This window comes from Vulpes vulpes, chromosome 16 (genome assembly GCF_048418805.1).
Source record: "Vulpes vulpes isolate BD-2025 chromosome 16, VulVul3, whole genome shotgun sequence".
In the NCBI taxonomy this organism is placed as follows: Eukaryota; Metazoa; Chordata; class Mammalia; order Carnivora; family Canidae; genus Vulpes; species Vulpes vulpes.
The window spans coordinates 5,499,192-5,518,755 of record NC_132795.1 but is presented as its reverse complement, the minus strand read 5'-3'; the positions used below and the strand labels follow the sequence as shown (position 1 = coordinate 5,518,755).

The following is a 19,564-nucleotide window of genomic DNA, read 5'->3' as shown; positions in this document are numbered from 1 at the left end:
ATCTCCCCCCCTCACTCCTCTCCACCCTGCCTCCCCGCCTCTCCTTGCCCCCGACTCTGCGCGGCGGCGGGGGGCTCCCAGTCCGCGAGAGGCGAGAGGCGAAGGGAAGGGGCGAGGCTGGCGGGTCCCGCAGCCACGGGCGCGCTCGGGCCCCGCCCCGGGACCTCGCACCCGCCCTCCGCGGAGCTCCGCGCCTGCAGCCCCTGGGCGCACGGCTCCCTCCCGAGAGTCCCGCCGCCTGACTGTCGCAACTGCCACCCCACCGCCCCCCTGCCCCCCGCCCCCGCCCGGGCCCCGCTCCCCTCCCACCCCCGCCCCCGGCTCTGATTTCTTCTCCCGAGCGAGCTCGGCGGGAGACACAGGCGCTGGCGGCCCCGTCCGCTCTCCGCCTCCGCCGCGCCCTCCTCGCCCGCGATGGGCCCCCCCGCCGCCGCCCGAGCCATCGCCTCCCGGCCGCCGCCGCCGCCGCCGCCGCCGCGCTCGCCGTGAAGCCCGCGCCCCCGCGCGCACCGGCCGGCCCCGCAGCCTCGCCCCCTACGGCACCGGCCGGCGGCAGAGCGCTCAGGATGCTGCCGCCCGCGCCCTCCCTGCTCGGGCTGCTGCTGCTGCTGCTCCTGTGCCCCGCGCACGTCGGTGGACTGTGGTGGTGAGTGCTGCGTCGGGCTGGCTGGCCCGGGGCGGCTCCTGGAGCTCGGGAGCTTCCGGGGGGCTTGGGGACCGACCGGGGGGCTCTACCTGCGAGCGGAGCCCAGCCCCGGGGCTGCAGGAGAGGTGCCGGGAGGTGCGCCGCTCGCCTGTCTGCCGGCCCCGCCTGGGCCACTTCTAAGCTGCCCCTCACACGTTCCTAAGCCTCCGCTCCGCGCTTTCTGCTGTATTTCCTCCTACCTCGCGCTGCACACCCTTCCCCATCCTCCCCCTACTCCCTCCGGTTATGCGCTCAACCCAGGTCCTCAAGGAACTGGCACGTGGGTGGGAAAGAGCTACCGGCTACACGTGGGGAAGGTCTGTAGGCAGAGCCGAAGAAAAGAGTGTGTGAGGAGGGCCCTGGGTTTCGGGGAGGAGGACTGGATTTGTGGGAACGAGAGGAACAAGGTGGGAAGCCACAAGGCTGGGAGGGTCAGACAGCTGCCTCTTGCCCGCCTTGCTTTTGCCTGACAACCCCCCCAGCTTCTCTCTGGGTGCTCCTTCAAAGTGGACAGTAGCGGCGAGGGGAAGAAAACGTAAAGGGAAACTGAGTCAGGACCCCAGCTTTCTCTACGTCCTCCTCCTGAAGCAAAGAAGAGGAAGAAAGACAGGAAAGGGACCCAGGCGCCCGGCCCTTCCAGACGTGAGGGTCCGGAATGAAAAAATACAGCTTCGTAGGTGCTGGGAATCGTGAAGTGTCCCCGTGGAAGGGAGGGAGGCCTGGCCAACCAGGGCTCGGGGACGTGGCCTCCAGACCCGGCCCTACCTAGAGCAGACACCTGTGGAGCTAAGGTCTCGGCAACTTTGAGTCTCGGGGTTGGACAGCAACTGGGAAAGTGGGTGCCGGGCCGGGACCTCTCGGAGATCCGGATCCCGTAGCCTTTTTCCCCCGTCCCTGTCTCTCCAGAGCTGCAAAGACCCGCCCGGAATAGCTGGGTGTTTAAAGAGGAGGGACTTGGACGGGATCGCTGATGCATCAGCCAATCCTAAGAGAGCAGAGTCTTGTCTATTTGCATAGCGCCACATCATTGGCTGGATTCTCGACCCTCCACTCCTCCCCCACCCCCGATTTGGAAGGAGGGGTGGGGCAGGCAGATCCCTCTCCTGCAGGGAGATAGGGAGCTGGATGCCCACACAGCGAGCTGCTGGCGGCGATCCCTCCTTCGTGATGCGGGAGAGAAGTCCCTCGGGGGTGTCAGTGAGGGAGCAAATCGAGGATGACCCAGGTCCCGGCCAGAGGACTTGCGACCTTCGATCCTGGCTTAGGATAACTTAGGATAATAATAGTATCAAAAAAAAAAAAATAGTATCAGTTTTGCAATAGACCTGAGATCCAGTCTCGGCCATTTGTTAAGTCTGTGACCTTGGATAAGTCACTTCTCTCTGCGCCTCAACGTCGCAACTGTAAAATTGGGAGACAGCCCCCCTATCTGCGGCTGGATAGGAGGATTAGGCGGGAGGACCTACAAAATGATCTGACGTTGGGAGGTGCTCTGTAAATGTTAAGTCCCCTCTTCCACGCTGCGGGTTCTCCAGACTAGAATCTGTAGGGGTGAAACGGAGGATTAATTTAAGTTTAAAATCCAGAGTCCCAAGCAAAATTTGTCAAGGGATCTCTACCTTGTTTCCCAGACTCATATTTCCTAATTTTGCCCTTTCTCAAGGTATGGAGACAGGGGTCTCTCCCTGGTGGTCCTTGCCCTCCCTCTACTTTTCCTTGTCTCCAAACCATTGCCATCCTTCCAAGTAGAATACCACATCCTCCCTAACGCCGTCTCTTTGTATTTCCTCCTCTGCCTTCTGTGTGCTCCCACTGCACCCCACGCATTGGGCAACCAGGCCAGTTGCTGCACTTCACTTCCCCTCTGTAGTCCTTCTTCCCTGCTCCTGGAGGGCAGAGCTGTTGCCTTTGGGCCCTGGAGGCTGAAGGTGCCGGGGAAGTTTTGTGGAGTGCTGCTGAATTGGTCAATTCCGCTTTCTGAAACTTGTGTCTGTGGGGGTTCCTTGGTTCAGGAGGGGCTGCTGTGTGGGTGACAAGCCAAAGGGGGAGAGACCTGGTCTCTGGGAGACTGACCCTGGAGCTGGGGAAGCAGAGAGTGGGGGAGGAGGTGAGGAGGGCAGGTGTAGGAGAACACAGGGGCCTTCATGGCTGCAGCTGCAGGGGGAGCAGGGTGAAGAGTGAGGGACTGGGGTGATAAGGTGTCCAGCAACTGCCTCTCTCAGCTGCTTCTCAGAAAGAACCTGCCTCTCCCACCTGCACTGGCCCCCTTGCTCTCCTCTGTCTCTGACACTTCATTCCTTTGGTCTGAGCCCAGATTCCTTTCTCAGGATCTTTGACTCTACTTGCTTGTTCTCTTGTCCCTACCCCACCCCACCATTGCTCTCTAAGATCTGGCTTGGGCTAGAGGGCTGGACCCAGCATCCCCAGTGACCTGAGGCTCCTTGCCCACCCCTCGCCCCTGCGCTGCCCCCCTACCCCAGCTTTACTTTGACTAAGACCTTTATCAAGCCAGGAGCTTCCAGGCTGTTCTCTGATGTCTAGGACCTGCTTGATGGCTCTCTTTATCCTGCTTCTCAGAGAATGCTAGCCAGGCCAGAGCTCTAGCACTAGACAGGAAAGCAGCAGCCCCTTGGAGTCCACTCTGACATTCTAGTAGCAGCCAGGCTAGGAACAGAGGGGATCCTGGGAACTCTGAGTGACTGGACTGTCCTGATTAGGAAAGGAGGGTCCTGTAGGGGAGTGATCCAGGTACTGGAATAGGCTCAGGTACTTGGCTCTGGGTTCCAGAAAAGTTTCCCTTTTTTCCCCCTCCTCCTCCTTCCCCCTCCATGCAATGCATGCTTTCTAAACTCTGCCTCCGGCCTCTCTGTCTGTCTCTCTCCCATCTGTAACCATATCTTTGTAAATCGCAGAATCCCAGATTCCAGGACATTGGCCAGGCTCTCTTGAGGTCATCTCGTCCAGCCCACTGCCTCCAGGCCATCCAGCCTGCGCTCTGGCCCCGACAGATCCCATTTTGAGAGAGAGGCAGAGAGGGAAAGTCTGCAGCTTCCCGGTCACCAGCTCCCACCCCTTCCAGCCTGCTCTCCGAGCCCTTCCCACCCTCCCCCAGGAAGTTCTTCTCAATGTCTGACCCATCTTTATTTATGCCTTCAATCAGTGGATGTGGAAAATAGCTCACTCTCACAGAATAGCCAAATCAATGTCCCTTCTCTCTTCCTCTTTCTGTTTTATATTTTCTATGAAAGAAACCAACCCTCCCCCTTGTTCTATGAGCAAAACAGCACCCAGTCTCCCTCCCTTCCCCCATCTCATCTTGCCTTCCCCCTCCCACCCCACCCCGTTATGGAAAAGAAACAGGAACCCAGGAACCAGGCCTGGAGGCCCGAGGACAGCCTCATCTCTGCCCCACAGGGAGTCAGGGAAAGGACTCAGGCTTCTTCCTGACACCCAGGTTTTCCAGCTGAGACCCCCCCCCCTCCAGGCTGGGTTTGGCCATCCCCTTCCATGGTGTCTTTATCTGACCCTTTGTGGCCAGTCCTGTGGCTGGCCCCCGTCAAGCTCAGGGTGGGGTGGAGAATGGGGGTGGGGTGGCCACCCAGTACCCCTCTCCAGGCCTCCCGCCTTGGCAGCTTCCCCTGGAGGGAGACAATGAGGCTGTGAGCAGAAAAGGGCAGGGGCAAAAGGAGGCTGGCTCGATCTGGGCCAGAGCATGCCCTGAGCCCACCAGAGTCCTGGCACTGTGACATTTCCTGGTGGGGGGGGCGGGCCCCTCCTGCCCCGTTCTCATCAGAAGCCAGGAGTTGGTGGGGGGAGGTCAGTGGGAGGTTTGATCACCAGGGCCCAGCGAGGGGGATTCCAGAATGTGTACTTTGATGGAGAAATGCAGCTGTGGAGGGGATGAGGCGAGGGTGGGGCGGGCAGCCGGCGTGGTCAGGCTGGCAGCAGGGCGCCCGGCCAGGGAACAGGAGGCGCTGGGGCACTCAGCAGCCTGTCCCCGGGGGCTGGGCAGAGCGCCCTCTAGCCCGCGTCCTCCTCCCTGCGGGGCGGGTGCGGTGAGACCGTGGGTGCTTCCCCCCCCTGGCGCCTGAGGAGGAGCTGAGGGAGGGAAAGGTCGCTGGGAGGGATCTTCTGTTTTCCACCTGGCGTCCAAAGCTGGTTCCTCTGGCTCAAGCCCTTCATTGAAGCCAGAAGTTAGATCTAGAAAGGACTTGGAGATCATCTAAGCCAGTCTTCTCCCTTCTGGTTAAGAGTCCAGCGAAGTCGGGGGACAAGAGGGGACTTGCCTGAGGCCACCCAGAACGCAGGCAGCGAGGGCTAGAGCTGGGAGTCCACCTCCAGCTGTGTACCTCGCCCCTGTGTGCAGCGAGGGCGGGGGTCAGGAAGGGGGTAGAGGGCCTTCCACAGGCACCTTCTGCTCCCCATCCCCACTGCCACATGGCTACTCCCCACCTCAGGATGGGAGAGCAGAGGCACGTGACAGGTTGTCCTCAGAGGATGCAGTGGGGGGCTCAGTGTGCCACTCCTCTGTCCCCCAGCCCTGACTGACAGGAGCCCCCTCGACTAACTGACGAAGTCCCATCAGGGAAGGGAGAGCCCCTGCATCTCCAAGGAGCTATGAGAAGGATCACCGGGTGAGGAGGTGGGAGTGCAGTGTCCAGCACAGGGCAGAGGGAACCAAATTGGGCCAGCGTGGGAGAGGGCTGGAATGGGGTGTCTGGTGGGTGGTGGGGAGGCAGGGGTTAATGGAGCTGGGGCATCACTGGCTTTGATGTGGTGTTTGGGGTGGGGGAAGGGACTGGGGGAGGGGGAGCAGTAATTATGGAGTTAGACAGAGCAGGACAGGACAGGCGGGCGGGCACAGGCCCGGGCCCAGCCGCCTCAGCAGCCGTCAGGCAACATTTTTTTGCCCCTTCTCCACCACCCACCTCACCTCCCCCACCCCCATGCAGCCCCCACCCACAGCCCCAGGGCTCAGGGCTCCCTCTGCTGGCTTCTAGGAGGTGGGGGTCAGACTAGAGACCCTGGGGGTGAGGGTGAGGAAATGGGGGGGTTGGCCATGAGGCCCTTCAGCAGAGGCTGGACATCAAAATGGTCTGTGATCTCCTTGGCCTCAAAAACCCATCCAGTAGTTCTCTCTGGGGAAGGGGAGGGTCCTGGAGGGGGGCTTCTGGTCCAGGGGCCGGGCAGGCAAGGGAGGATGAAACACAGGGATTGAAGCTGAGCCATAAGGGCAGAGCATTGGAGAAGAGGGTGTTCTCACCAACCCACAAACACTGCCTGCACTCCTACTGCTTGCCCCGCACAGGGCAGGTCCAAGAGATGAATATGGGTGTATGACCAGGAAGACAAAACCCACTTGCTGGGTCTCATTCTCTGGACAGGCTCCTTTCCTGTGCACCAGAGAAGCAGTCAGGTATCATTTATTTCCATTTTACAGTTGTGGAAACTGAGGCTCAGAAGGTGAGGTCTCATTCATTCAACAAATATTAAATGCCAACCAGGCAAATGGCAGAGCCCAGATCCAAACCCCAGGCTCAGCCTCCCCAAAGTCTGAAGGTGCTCTCTTGATGATGTTATGCTTCCTTGTGACATCTTTGTCTTTAGTATGTCTTCAATCTAAGGGGAGAGAGATAAGATGAGAAAACAAGACAAAATAGTTATGCCACAGGCAGGACAACAAGCACCCCCAAATAAGCGACACCTGAGGCGTTGTGGTGGTGGTGGGGTGACTCCTTGGGGCTAGTGAAGTGAGCTTCGAGATATGCTGGGTCTGATTTTGCTGATTTAGGGGTTGGGAGGGGGTAGCTCTGAGTCCCAAAAGTTTAAGGTGTAATCTGGATGGATGCAGAGTTAGCCAACACTGCTAAGAGTAAGGAAGGGCTGTGTGGAAGAGGGCATGTGGGGTCATCTGAGGTTTTCTGATACCTCATGTGGTCATTTCCCTCCAGCTCCTTTGGTTTCAAAAATATTCACCTAAATTTCTTGCAGTAAGGATCCCTCCACTGAGTGACCTCCCTCTCAGGGTCAGTCAACTCCCTCCTTCATGTTCATCTGTATAATGAAGGGAGGGAAGGTGGTAGGGTAGGACTAGGTGACCTCTGGCATTCCTTTGGCTTTCTGAATCTGGAGATGGAAAGGTAGGTTAGGCCAGAACCTGGGGCCCCCAGGGCTTAGATCTACAGATGTTGCCAGTTGGAACTGGCTGGCCCCTAATGCCACCTCACTTGACTCTACCAATCAAGGTCCCTGGGAAGGAGATCTTGGCACAAGCCAAGCCAGTTAAAATGGCCAACCCTAGGCTTGTCCCTTCTTGTCTGCATACTGATTTCTTTTAGGGCTAGCCTCATGTCTTTCTATGCCCAGGAATGGCTATTTGATTAGTATCTCAGATTCTACATACTATGTATTATATATTTCTTACCATGACTGTGCTCCAGTCCCCCAAACATGCAGATGCTCCCAAATGGGCACATCTTCCCTGGGCTGCCCCCAGGCCAATGCTGACTCAAAGGCCAAAAAAGAGCTGATTCCCTAAGGAAGCAGAAGGGAAGAAAAGAGGGTAAAGGAAGAGGGGAGATGGAGGAGTTGGTTTTTGATGTGAAGTCAAGTGTTAACAGTAGGGGGGATAAAGGGAGCTTCTCATGCTACCTCCTCCTGTTTCTGAAGCCCAGAGAGGGACCAACTTGCCCACAGTGGCTCAGCTTACCCAGAATTAACAGAGACCAGGGTATAGAAATGAGGCTTGATGCTTTGTCCAACGCCCCCCTGCTACTCTTCTTCCGGAGTTTTCTTTCCTGTGACTTGGGGATGGGAGCGAGGACGGGAGGGCAGGGAGCAAGCTGGTCCCTTGGGATTCTAGCTGCTACTACTGCCCATCCCTCCTCCTGACCAGCTTGTAAACAAGCTTTGTTCCCAGGCATCCAGCCAGCCAGCCTGGGGAGCCAGACCCAGACCAGCAACTGACTCTGGGGCAGCCCCTCAACCCTGCAAACGGCTGGCCCCACCTCCTGGAGGGCCCCACCCTTCCTTCTCCTTCTATCTCTAGCCCCTGGCAAGCAGACAAGGTCAGGGGGCTTTTTGCTTTTCTCCCTGCATACCCCCCCCCACCCTCTCTTGCTTCCCTAGGGTAGGAGGAGGGAGAGGAGAGGGATGGGGTCAGAGTAACCTTGAGAGGATAAGGCCAGTCAACCTTGGGAAAGTAGGGAGTTAGCAGAGGGCAGGGTTGGGGAGGGGAGACTGGGGAGCTTAGTGGCATGGGGGTGGGGTAGAAAGATGAGTTTGCAGAGCCCCAGACTCCCAGGTGGTGGCCTAGACATGCAGGTGGCAGGAAAGGAGCTGGACAGCCATGGGAAGGTCTGCTTGCCTGTCTTTGCATCCAGTGTAGGGATGTGTGTGGGGGAGCTAATTAGGGGTCTGGGAATCACAAATGGATAGGGGCCTGAACTTGGTGAGTGGGGACATTCTTCTTAGGTGGCTCATTCATTCATTCAAAAACATGTATTAAATGGTGTTCATTGTAGTATTATAGTAATCATTCATAATATGCAAACTTTCATAATAAAAATTGGGGGAAATATGAATTAAGCACCTAAAAATCTGCCATGGAAGGAAAAGAAAATGCCACTTCTAATTCCCAAGGTGTGCATAGTCTTATCTACTGACCCTATACAACCCTGCTGGAAGCAGCCTCAAATCCTTATTGTAATGAGGTGGATAAGTGGATGGAGTTTGGATAGATGATACGGGGATGGATAGATGGATAGAGAGATAATAGATAGGTAGATAGATGACAGATAGATAGATAGATAGATAGATAGATAGATAGATAGGGGCCCATCCACTCTTCAAAGTCATTGGGCCACTGGGAAACAGCTTGGGCTGCCCTACCATACCTGTGACGCACTGCCCACTGCTCTATCCACCACTTCTCTTGGGTTGGGAAAGGGTGGAAGCTGGACCTTCCCAGGCTGTGGTTGGAATGCAGTGATGAGTAGGTCTTAAGCGTGGAGGAAGGAGGGCCTGGACTGCAAGGAGGTCTCTTCACTGAGAAAAGGATCTTGGCTCCAGGAAACGGGTTGAGGGGGCTGACAATGATCTGATAGGATGGGGTCTAGTGGTGGTGTGGGGGGGAGAGTAGGAGACCTTATAGGATCCATCTTACACATCTTCCTACAACTCTCTCCTCAAGCATCTTTCTCCCCAGCATTGAGAAGTTCTACCTTAAGACCTAAATTCCACTCACTGCTGTTCAAGCCCATTACATCTCATGTTGTGGGGCCAGAACAAGCCTGGGCAGCCTGTACTTGCAGAGCACATGGGGACAGAGGGGGAGCAGCGATGGGCACGAAAGTAGGCCACCGTGACCTTTGGCACCTATCTACCAGTTTCCTCTACATTTTCTATCTCCTGGTGCCACTTAGCCCCACCCAAGGAGTCTTTTCCTGCTCTCTGCTGCAGGCTTTTTTGTGTGATCTCAAGTGACTCTCAGATCCAAGTACTCCAAGCACTCATTCCTACAGCAAGCACGGGGATCCCAGCTAAGCCTTCAAGAGCAATCTCATTAAAGTAGTTCCACTCAAGGGGCAACTGGGTGGCTCAGTGGTTGAACATCTGCCTTTGGCTCAGGTCATAATCCTGCAGTCCTGTGATTGAGATCTGCATCGGGCTCCCTCCCGCAGGGAGCCTGCTTCTCCTTATGCCTAGGTCTCTGCTGCTATCTCTGTGTCTCTCGTGAATAAATAAATAAAATCTTTAAAAAAAAAAAAGCAGCTCCACTCAAGAGTGAAAACCTTAAAAATAAAATAAAATAAAATAAAACCTTAACCTTCAAGGGTCTGATACATGGAAACCAAATAACAGCTCTCTTCTTAGGTGAAACAAAGGCTAGGAACGGAGGGATTTCTGAAAGTGTACAGAACTTCCCGTGAGGTCTTGACCCGCCAAGCCAAACGGCCTTCCCTTTCCCCAAACCAGTTATGTCACAGCCAGTGGCATCAGGGCTTGGCTTGCTGCCCTGCTGCTCTGAAAATGTCACAGACCCCAGAACAGAAGGGTCAGTGTCACTTACTTCACATTAATGCTTCAGCACCTCGGTCCCCAGATATTTCCTCCTGCTCTCCAGTTCAGAGAGACAGAGGATATCACAGCGTGAGGGCCCACCTGAGAGATCAAAGCCCAACCTTCCCATATTACAGAAGGACAAACTGAGCTACAGAGGGAGTGTGACTGCCTTCAGAGCTTCCCTTCCCTAGCCATTCTAAAATCTTGCAGCCTTCTACATCCCTGGGATTGCCCCTGCTTGCTAGCCCCAGGGCTGTTCAGCTGACAGATCCAGCTTGTCCAACTAATGCCAGATCCTTCTTTGATACAACTTTTGCCTACTTTTCTTTGTATTGCTTTATGATTCATACTGTTTTTTTACTTCGACAGTTTTTGTGATCTTCCTCCTGTTAATTTCTTCCTTGTCTCCCTTTTGCGGCAGACCCGTGCCAGGTGCCTTCACCTTGAGTCAAATTCCTATAAGGATTTATGAATGAAGATGTGCCCAGAAGGACAAGACCGAATCCTTGCCCGATAGCAATTCCAGTCTAAAATCTAGTTAAGGGGGGACATGGAATGGTTAGAGAACCAGTTAGGACAATCTCAAACGCAGCTGGAGTGGGGCGAGAGAAGAAGCACATCCCAGCTCTTAGCCCTGGGCTGACCTGGCGGTCTCCCTCCCCCCTCCCCCCTCCCCCTCCCCCCTCCCCCCAAGCCCTCTGAGTCATTCCTTGGCCCTGCTGTTCGTTGCTTTCCAGGGCGGTGGGCAGCCCCCTGGTCATGGACCCTACCAGCATCTGCAGGAAAGCGCGGCGGCTGGCAGGGCGGCAGGCTGAGCTGTGCCAGGCTGAGCCAGAAGTGGTGGCGGAGCTAGCCCGGGGCGCCCGGCTTGGGGTGCGAGAGTGCCAGTTCCAGTTCCGTTTCCGCCGCTGGAACTGTTCCAGCCACAGCAAGGCCTTCGGGCGCATCCTGCAGCAGGGTCAGTGTGGGCCAAGCACCCAGGGGGCTGCTTTTTCTTCGCTAGGGGATCAGAGGGGGGTGTGTGTGGGGAGACTGCCTGAGCCCCCATCTGTCCCAGGGGCCTGTGGGCACCCTGCCCTGACTCTGTCTCCCAGCCAGGCCGCCTTGCCCACCGCATGCAGCACTGTGCGCCACCACGCACCCAGCACCCCTCTCCGTCCTGGGGGGACCCGCCCTCAAAGCCTGGGTGCTGCCTGCTGACTGCCCCCTCCCTGCACCCGCAGACATCCGGGAGACGGCCTTTGTGTTTGCCATCACGGCTGCGGGCGCCAGCCACGCAGTCACCCAGGCCTGCTCCATGGGGGAGCTGCTGCAGTGCGGCTGCCAGGCGCCCCGCGGCCGGGCCCCGCCCAGGCCCCCTGGCCTGCCTGGCACCCCGGGGCCCCCGGGGCCCTCCGGCTCCCCCGATGGCAGCGCCACCTGGGAGTGGGGAGGCTGTGGCGACGACGTGGACTTCGGGGACGAGAAATCAAGGCTCTTTATGGATGCCCGGCACAAGCGGGGTCGTGGAGACATCCGTGCATTGGTGCAACTTCACAACAATGAGGCAGGCCGTCTGGTGAGTGTGGGCAGGGGTGTGTGAGTCAGGGTGGGTGTGGGTGATGGTGGGGTCTGTGGGAGCATATCTGTGGAAGTGTGAGGAAGTGGAGGGGTGATGGAGGGCGTATGTGAAGGAGAGCCGGCTTGGCAGAAAAGGACCGCTTGGGAAGATGGGCTGGGGGCATGGACGGGCATGTGGGAGGTAAGGTGCCCAGCTGAGAACAAGGAGTCCCTTGAGACGCCTGGGAGGGCCTGGAGCTGGTGGTCTAATGGGCAGGGTGAGAAGGAGACACCCAGGGAAGAGAACTTGGGGCCTTTAGCTACCTCCAAGAGCCAGCAGATGGGGCAAAGCTTGGGGTATGTTGAGAGCCCGCTGCCAGGGCAGGGACAGAGGAGGGTGACAAAAGCTGAAGATGAAAGAAAAGAGAAGTTGGGGCAAAGGCATGGGGTCTGGATGTGGAGGAGTCAGGAGAAGTGAGGGAGGCTTGGCAAGGGGCTAGAACAGGCCTGACGAGGTGGGGGCGGGCTTGGAAAGGTGTGAAAGACAAAAAGTAGATATTGGTGAAGGTAAGAGGGAGTCAGGCAGGAGCCAAGAAAGCTGTGACCGAACCTGAGTACCTTGCCAACTGGCTGCCCACCAAGCCCAGAGTAGGCCCTGCTTGGGACGCTGGCAGCCTCTCCCCTTCTTCTCGCAAGAAGGAGGGCCCCAGGAGCTCCAGTTTAGGGATAAGAGCTGTCGGGGTCAGATGTTTCCAGGAGGGGATGTGAGAAAGGAGACAGGCCTGGGAAGGGGAGGGGGGGCACACAAGTCTGTAGATTAGGTTGGCCTCTGGACTCTGAGCTTCCAGAGATGATCTTCCTGGGTCATCTGACACCATAAATCTCTAGTGAGGTTGTAGCAAATAAGGGGCAGGAGTTCTGGCTTCCAGCTCCCGGGAATGCATTGACAGGGGGCCCTCCCGCACCCTATGCTTCAGTTCTAGGGTGCTCTAGGGACACCCTACACACATCCGGTGTCCTCCAGGGTTCAGGCCTGAGGCATCAGGCAAGGGGTAAGAGGGGACCCAGAGAGGAATGTCCAGACAGGCCCACATACCTGTCAGAGAGGGTTGGGGAGGAGTGGCAGGGGCAGACGCCCAGGAGGCCCGCTCTGCGGCTCTGCGGCTCTGCGGCTCTGCGGCTCTGCTCAGCCCTGCCTGGGGCCCGTGGGGCAACAAGGAGGGGGGCCGGCCGGGTTGGCAGGAGGAGTAGAGCCCGACAGCTGCAAACCCTCCCCTCTGTGCTACACACTGCGCCCCCTCCCACCCCACCCCCACTTCTGTTACTCTTCCATTTTTATCATTTTTCCTTCTCCGGGATCCTGTCCACCTTGCCCTCTACTCCTTCCTCTCTTCCTTCCACCCCATGCTCCCCACCTTACTCTGGGTCGGTCCTCTGGGCGGGCCTTCCCAAACCACGCACCCCTCCCCTCTGTCCCCATCGGCCGCTCCTTCGCTCCCCGCAGGCCGTGCGGAGCCACACGCGCACCGAGTGCAAGTGCCACGGGCTGTCGGGCTCGTGCGCGCTGCGAACCTGCTGGCAGAAGCTGCCCCCGTTCCGCGAGGTGGGCGCGCGGCTCCTCGAGCGCTTCCACGGCGCCTCGCGCGTCATGGGAACCAACGACGGCAAGGCCCTGCTGCCCGCCGTCCGCACCCTGAAGCCGCCGGGCCGCGCCGACCTCCTCTACGCCGCCGACTCGCCCGACTTCTGCGCGCCCAACCGGCGCACCGGCTCTCCGGGCACGCGAGGCCGCGCGTGCAACAGCAGCGCCCCGGACCTCAGCGGCTGCGACCTGCTGTGCTGCGGCCGCGGGCACCGCCAGGAGAGCGTGCAGCTCGAGGAGAACTGCCTGTGCCGCTTCCACTGGTGCTGCGTCGTGCAGTGCCACCGCTGCCGCGTGCGCAAGGAGCTCAGCCTCTGCCTCTGACGCGCCGCCGGCCCCCTCCCCGCCGCGCCCCGAACTGCGCGCCCCTCGGCGTCTGCGGGACCTCCGGACCCCAGCGGGGACCCTGCCCAGCTTCTCCCAGGCCTCCGGAAACTGAGAGGCGGCGGGGCTGGAGGTGAAGGCCCAGGGCACCCGATTACCCCTCCTCCCTCCGGGAGGGAGCGCTCTGGGACTGCTGTGGGGGAGACTATGCAGTCGCCCTCCAGCTTTGGCCGCCGATGGAAACCAAAGAGCCAGGCTCTAGGCCTCTGGATGCAGGACTCCTTAGAACTGTTGGCCTCGGGGTGGGTGGGTGAGTTTAGTATCAATAAAGGTATTTAAACCCATAGGACTGGGCCCACAGTTTGGGAGGGGAGCTTGGGGCTGCCATGGGGCCAGGCTTCCCAAGAGGTGTGTAAAGGAAGATGGCTTTGACAAAACTAGCATCTCAGGGGTCATTCTTAGGTCCCTATATCTTCCCATCTATTGGATTAGGCTCTCCTGGCAAGGTGGTGAAGAGTCACCCTTGTCGCATCTCTCCAGCCTGGATCTGCAAGCAGGGGGAAGACCTAAGCCATCTCTCCTCAAAGGAACAGACTGAACAGGTTTAGGAAAAGAAGACCAGAAGCCTCTGGTAGTGTATTCAGCTCTCAGATCATCCCTCATCTTAACTCTAGGGGACTGTGACACCTTTACCTGCTCTTCTGTTTCTGTGACCCCTGGGGAATTCGAGGGTAGATGTTTAGGGCCACCCAAGCCCGTAGGATTAAAGCACTTTATCAACTGTAGAATGTGATGAAACTATGTTATTAGTAACACCAGACTTTGTTACCATCAAAACTAACGTCACCACCTTAATGTTCAAAAGACTGTCCAGAACAGCATTTCTTAATCACACTCAGAGGGGGGTGAAGCTAAGTTGTCCCAAGGTTTCTCTTGGCACCCAATCACATTTCCTTCCTTCTGGTTCTTTCTCAGCAAGCTGATGTTGAGGCTGAAGTGACAGAGAAGAAAGGTTTGGGATTCTGGATTCTTCAGAACTAAATCCAGAGGATGGGGGAGGGCATAGCCAAATGGCTGGGATTCAGGGCCCCCAATCTTCCCACAGCCCAACCACTGCAGTGGACAATGACTGCCCCACCTGGTTATGTCAGCAAAGCATGAGCTTTGGATTCAGGCACTCTGGGTTTGAAGCTGCTGCTATTGTAGCTGCTTAGAAGGTTACAGGCAGGTTAGCCTCAGTGTCTCTAGCTGTACAATGGGAACACGGTTGTGTTTCAGTTATCCATTGTTGCATAACAAACAACCCCAAACTAATTATTTGTCAGGATCCAGCAGGTTAGAAATTTGCCAGAACTCAGCTTGGTGGCTCTGCCCCTTATGGCTGAACTATTGGCTGTAGTCATCCACTTGGCCACCTCCTGATGTGGCTGGGCTGGACAGTTTAAGAGGCTCTCCTCATAAATGAGATGTGGAAAGCACTTAACACAAAATTTGGCACAATGATTTATGTCAAGCTTATATTTAATAAATGGCAGTTACTGTGGGATTGAGGATAGAGAGCTGATGCTCTCAGGGCAGACCCTGAGAAGATACCCAAGTCAAACTAGCTTAGGCCAAAGGAATGAATTATTGGAAAGATAATTAAAAAGGGAATTGTTTACCTGGGAAGTCCAGGGGTAAGACTGAATTCAAGCACAACTGAACTCAGAGGGCCAAATGATGTCATAGGTCTTACTCCCCTGTCTTCTTCCCTCACCACCATCCCCAAGTCTATAGTTTCTAGCTTATCTCTGCTCCTCTTGTCATACTGTCCTCAGTATCTCCTGCTGCTGATAGACTTGCTCTATATGTCAGCCCTATGTCCACATTCTTAGAGCTGGTGGTCTAAAAAAGAATGGCTTTCCCAGCAAAAGTCCTAAGGAAGACCCTGATTTGGTCAGCTTGGGTCACTTGCCCATCCCCAAACCAATACATCCAGGAAGATGTATTACCAAGACTGGGGCTGGCACCAGCCTCCTGGAGACCACAGGTATTGGGGGCACAAGGAGGAGATGACAGTTTTTCAAATGAAAAGAAGAAAGGGGGAACTTGTCCTGGATGTAAGAGACATTAACCATGGCTTCCAGTGCATCTGGCCTCCCTCCCCACAATGCTTCTGCATTCCCCCTTGACCTCGCCTGGTTCAGCCCTCAAGAATCACATCAAGACCACTACAGAGAGGAGGGTATCAGGCCGCAGTGGGAAGGAAAGGGCATCTGAGTTCCTGCCTCCTCCTGGCTCCTTTAGGTCAAAGGCCTGGGCTTCAGGGAAGAGTTGTGGAGAATCCGAACTCAGGACCTCTCTACTTGAAGGGGTTTGAATAACCTCTCAAGGGGGAGAATGGAATTGGCATCATGGGCCACATGGAGGAGAAATTAAGTTCCCTAAGGGTGGGGTTTATATTCACAGCTCTGCCTTCCCCAGAGCTGGGTTCAATTAAATAAATAAATAAATAAATAAATAAATAAATAAATAAATAAATAAATAAATAAATAAATAAAAAACAGACTAAGTAACTCCTGCACTTCCCTCGGAGACCACAAGAGGGTGCACAGAACCCAACTTCCCTGTTAACAGGGCCCAACAGGACCTGCAAGACATCTGGGGAGCTCAGAGAGGGAGGGGGGGCAGGAGAGGGTGGGATGAAAGGAAGCCGGGAGACCCAGGGACAGCTTGGGTCAAGCTGCTGGGGTTCCAGACTGTCTGGGACCTCTGAGCTGACCCGGACCTGGGGCTGGGACGCTTGCCTCCCCTTCTCTATCACCAGGTCCTGGGGAGTGGTGGAGAGTGGGTGATGCTGGACTCCTCCATGATGCCACAGAAGGAAACTGAGGCAGCAGCTTGAACTGACACCGCCCCAATCAGGTGAAAAGGAATTCAGAGGAAGTAGCATGATTCGATGGGGGGAAAAAAAAGGCCTACTATGCTAGCTTGACCTTGATCAAGGTAGTTCGTCTCTCTGAGCCTCAGTTTCCCATCAAAAACAGAAGCTGTCTGATAGCTTCTGGTACCTTGTAAGAGGGCATTACCCTCTTCAAACTGCTAGTTGTGTGCTAGCGGTCCCTCTTCTGTGGCCAAGCCCCGCAGGAGTCTGGAAACACCTTCTGTGAAGGGTGCGCACCTCACTATTTTGGCCATTATCTTGGTCATCTCTAAGCTCAGAGATAGCTCTGTGCTCTTGCACTGCTGCCTTGGAAGAAGGATGGGCACAGAGCTCAGAAATGCCCCATCACCACCACCCCCTTGCTCACTCAGCTGCTCAGCCCCAGGCACAGTCTGAGCCATGAAGGTTCCCTGCTGGCCGGGTGGTGGGGGACATGTGGTACCGGGGAGATGGAGGAAGAGCACAGAGGCGCCCCAGATGTGTGCATGACCACATCAGGAACAGCCAGAATGCAGGCAGATGGGTGGGGAAGCTGCTGGAAAGCCCGTGATCACCCGGAGGCCAAGGGCTCATTTCCCCTTCCTGCTGATGACCAAACATACTGGGAGTTTGGGGACCAAAGGAGCAAGTTATCCCCCCTTACCTTGCTGAGAGGCGCTGGTCTCTGCAGCCGGAAGAATAAGACAAAGAGCTCCTTCACTGGTGTGGGGCTCCATCCCTCTCCTCTTCACCAAGATAGACTTCTGCAGAACCTCGGGACAGAGCCTGGCCTGGTCTGGGCTGGGGCCATGAGGGTCCCACCTGTTCGCACCCTGGTGCCTCCCCACACCCTCCCTTTCCCTGCAACCTCCTCCAGAGTTGCCACAGCTGGAACCATTCTCGGAGCTGCCTTTCATCCCTGGTGCTCCCCCCACCCCCAGTGGCCCCTATAATTGTGGTCTCAGCTGGCGGCTGCGGGGGCTGGGGTTGGGCTGAGGGCCAGGGCCCAGGGCAGGGCCAGGGTGGGGACTGGGGGCTGCTGATAGGGGTTTGCCCTTGGCAGGGGTCATTTGGGACTGGAGCTCCAGTCGCAGACACTCTTTCTGGGCCTCATCCCCACATACGCCAAGGTTGTGTGCCTCCATATGCCCTCTCCTCCCTGTACTGAGAGGTGCCCCAGGCTTGGGCACTTTGAGACCCTCCTGATGTTGGGCCAGAACTACCCCCCAGTGTAAACAGAACTTGAGAACCATTATTTGCCTCCTGGGGTTTTCAAAGAAAGAGCCCCTGCTCCCTCTCTTTTACACCTCTATATTTCATGAGCAGTAGAGTGAGGTGGGGAGCAAAGAGACCTCTCAGCAGAGGCAGGTCAAAGGAAAAAAACATCAGCCCTTCACAGCAGCGCAGCAGAATTTCCCAAATGTGGTCCTCACAAAAATCACTTGAGATACCAGCTAGAAATGTAAGCCCCTAGGCCCAGCCCCTGGACAGGCTGGTTCGGCTGCATGAGCCCCAGAACCAGTATTCCCCATGACGGCTTACATATGATGCACCAGGCATGGAAGGGCTAGTATGAGCACTAACCGGGGAGTAAGGAGGTCATGAACACATTCCCTGTTCCACCTTGGGCCTCTTCCTAATCCTTTTTGGGCCTCAATTTCCCCAACAGCCAATGGCCACATAATTCCCCAGCCTGGCTTGTCCTTGTGATGCCCTCTGCTGAGCCTGGTCCTGCCCTATCCTTCCCCATACTCTTCCCAACTCTAGCCCAAGCCATCTCTGTCCCATCAGCAGGGCGAAGGAGAGCGGGGTGGGCAGGGGGCAGCCAGGGTCAGACGCCGCTCTGGCTGACGCAGACTGCTTCCTGCCCCCGGCTGTTTTCCTGCTGTCCGGCCAGACTGCTCCCCCCCCATTGCCCCACCCCCACCCCCCGCAGCCTCAAGCCCTTAATTCCTGACAGCTGCGGTGGCTGCCGGCAGAGATGGGGGGAATGGGGGGGGGGGAGGATGCCGTCAGCCTGCTGTTGCTCAGGCTGCCCCCACCACCTGACAGTCTGGGGACAGGGAAGGCCCCACCCCTCCCCAATTCCCTAGGGATGGGCAATTCCAGGAATGGGCCCCTTTTGTCTCAGAGCCCAGCATTTGTCCTTAAACCAGGAGAGGACAATGAGGTTGGGAGGGAGGTGTGTGTATGTAGAGTGGAAGACTTGTGCCCATTTTACAGAGGAGGATGCTAAGGGCCCAAGTTAGAATCAGAAACAGAAGCCAGAGCCTCTGTCCCCAACCATCTGGTTTCTCAGGCCCTTGCCTGGGTCTAGTATACTCACCGCGTATTGAGATGAGTTCAATGTTCAGCTGGAGCGGGAGGATGTGAAGGAACCCCAGAGAGGAGGGGGCCTGAGTCAGGAGACTGGTTTTGGGTGGCTCCCAGAGAACCAAGTACAGGTAGCAGGGCCAGGGCAAGATCTGGAGCCTCTGCAGAAAGACCCAGGCAAGCAACGCTCAGGGTTGGGGCCCTTGCTGCTGTGCTCAGGGTCAAGAGAACGGGCCTCAGTTACAGCTCTTCAACTAATTTGCTGTGTAACCTTGAGTAAGTCATGGCCCTCTCTGAACCTCATTATTTTCTTGTGAAATAAAAGGGGACAAAAGATGACCCCCCCAAAGCACACTTTTGGGATGAAAAGGCTCACTAATTCCTCTCCTAGGGTGTGTCACCCCAGGGAGCTCTGCTCCCAAACAAACGTTTACAGAGTCTCAGCACCTTTTCCTTCACAGGCTCACTGTAGATGAGGTGGGCTTCAGTATGACCTCATTTCACAAAGGGGCAGAGGGTGGCTCAGGGAGCACCAAACACCTGTTTAAGGTCACATAGGGAAGAAGAGCAAAATCCAGAGGCTGCCAAACCCCCTTACAGGACCCCCCACACCTGCCGCACCAGCCAAGCCTGGGAAGTCCCTCCTGAGGTGGGAGAGGCAAGCAGGGGGGCCAGCCCCTCCCCTCCAGCCCCTGCAGGTGTGTATATTGGGGAGGACCGCTCCGGCAGCTGTGTCTCGGCCAGACACACACACTCTGCCGTAACCCACAGCGTGTTACACAAACCAGCGCCCCGGCACTGGCACCTCCACGTGCACGCGCACACAGACCCCCGACACCTCTCCCTCCCCCGCCCTCCGCACCGCCGCTCCCTCCCGGAGTCCGGAGCGGACGCAGTGGCCTCGGGACCCGTGCACGCCTCCACCCCCCCTGTCGTGACGTCACCTAGGGTAGAGCCCTGAGACACTGGGGGGGGGGGGGGGAAGGGGAGGCGGCAGCTCCCGAGCCGGGACAGTCACTCACTCTCTGGGCGGTGGGGCCGGGCACAGACAGCGCCGCCCCCCCCACCCCCCCATCCCCCGCCCGCCTCGCACGCT

The 19,564-nt window shown here is 57.0% G+C and overlaps 1 protein-coding gene across 1 annotated transcript; it reads left to right on the top strand.

Moving 5' to 3' along the window:
* Positions 1-333: 333 nt before the first annotated feature.
* WNT6 (Wnt family member 6) lies at positions 334-13,404 on the top strand. The gene is made up of 4 exons (XM_026002142.2): positions 334-646; positions 10,486-10,706; positions 10,972-11,306; positions 12,792-13,404. The coding sequence occupies exons 1-4, from the start codon at positions 567-569 to the stop codon at positions 13,251-13,253; spliced, it is 1,098 nt and encodes a 365-aa protein (XP_025857927.1). The 5' UTR covers positions 334-566; the 3' UTR covers positions 13,254-13,404.
* The last annotated feature ends 6,160 nt before the right edge of the window (positions 13,405-19,564 follow it).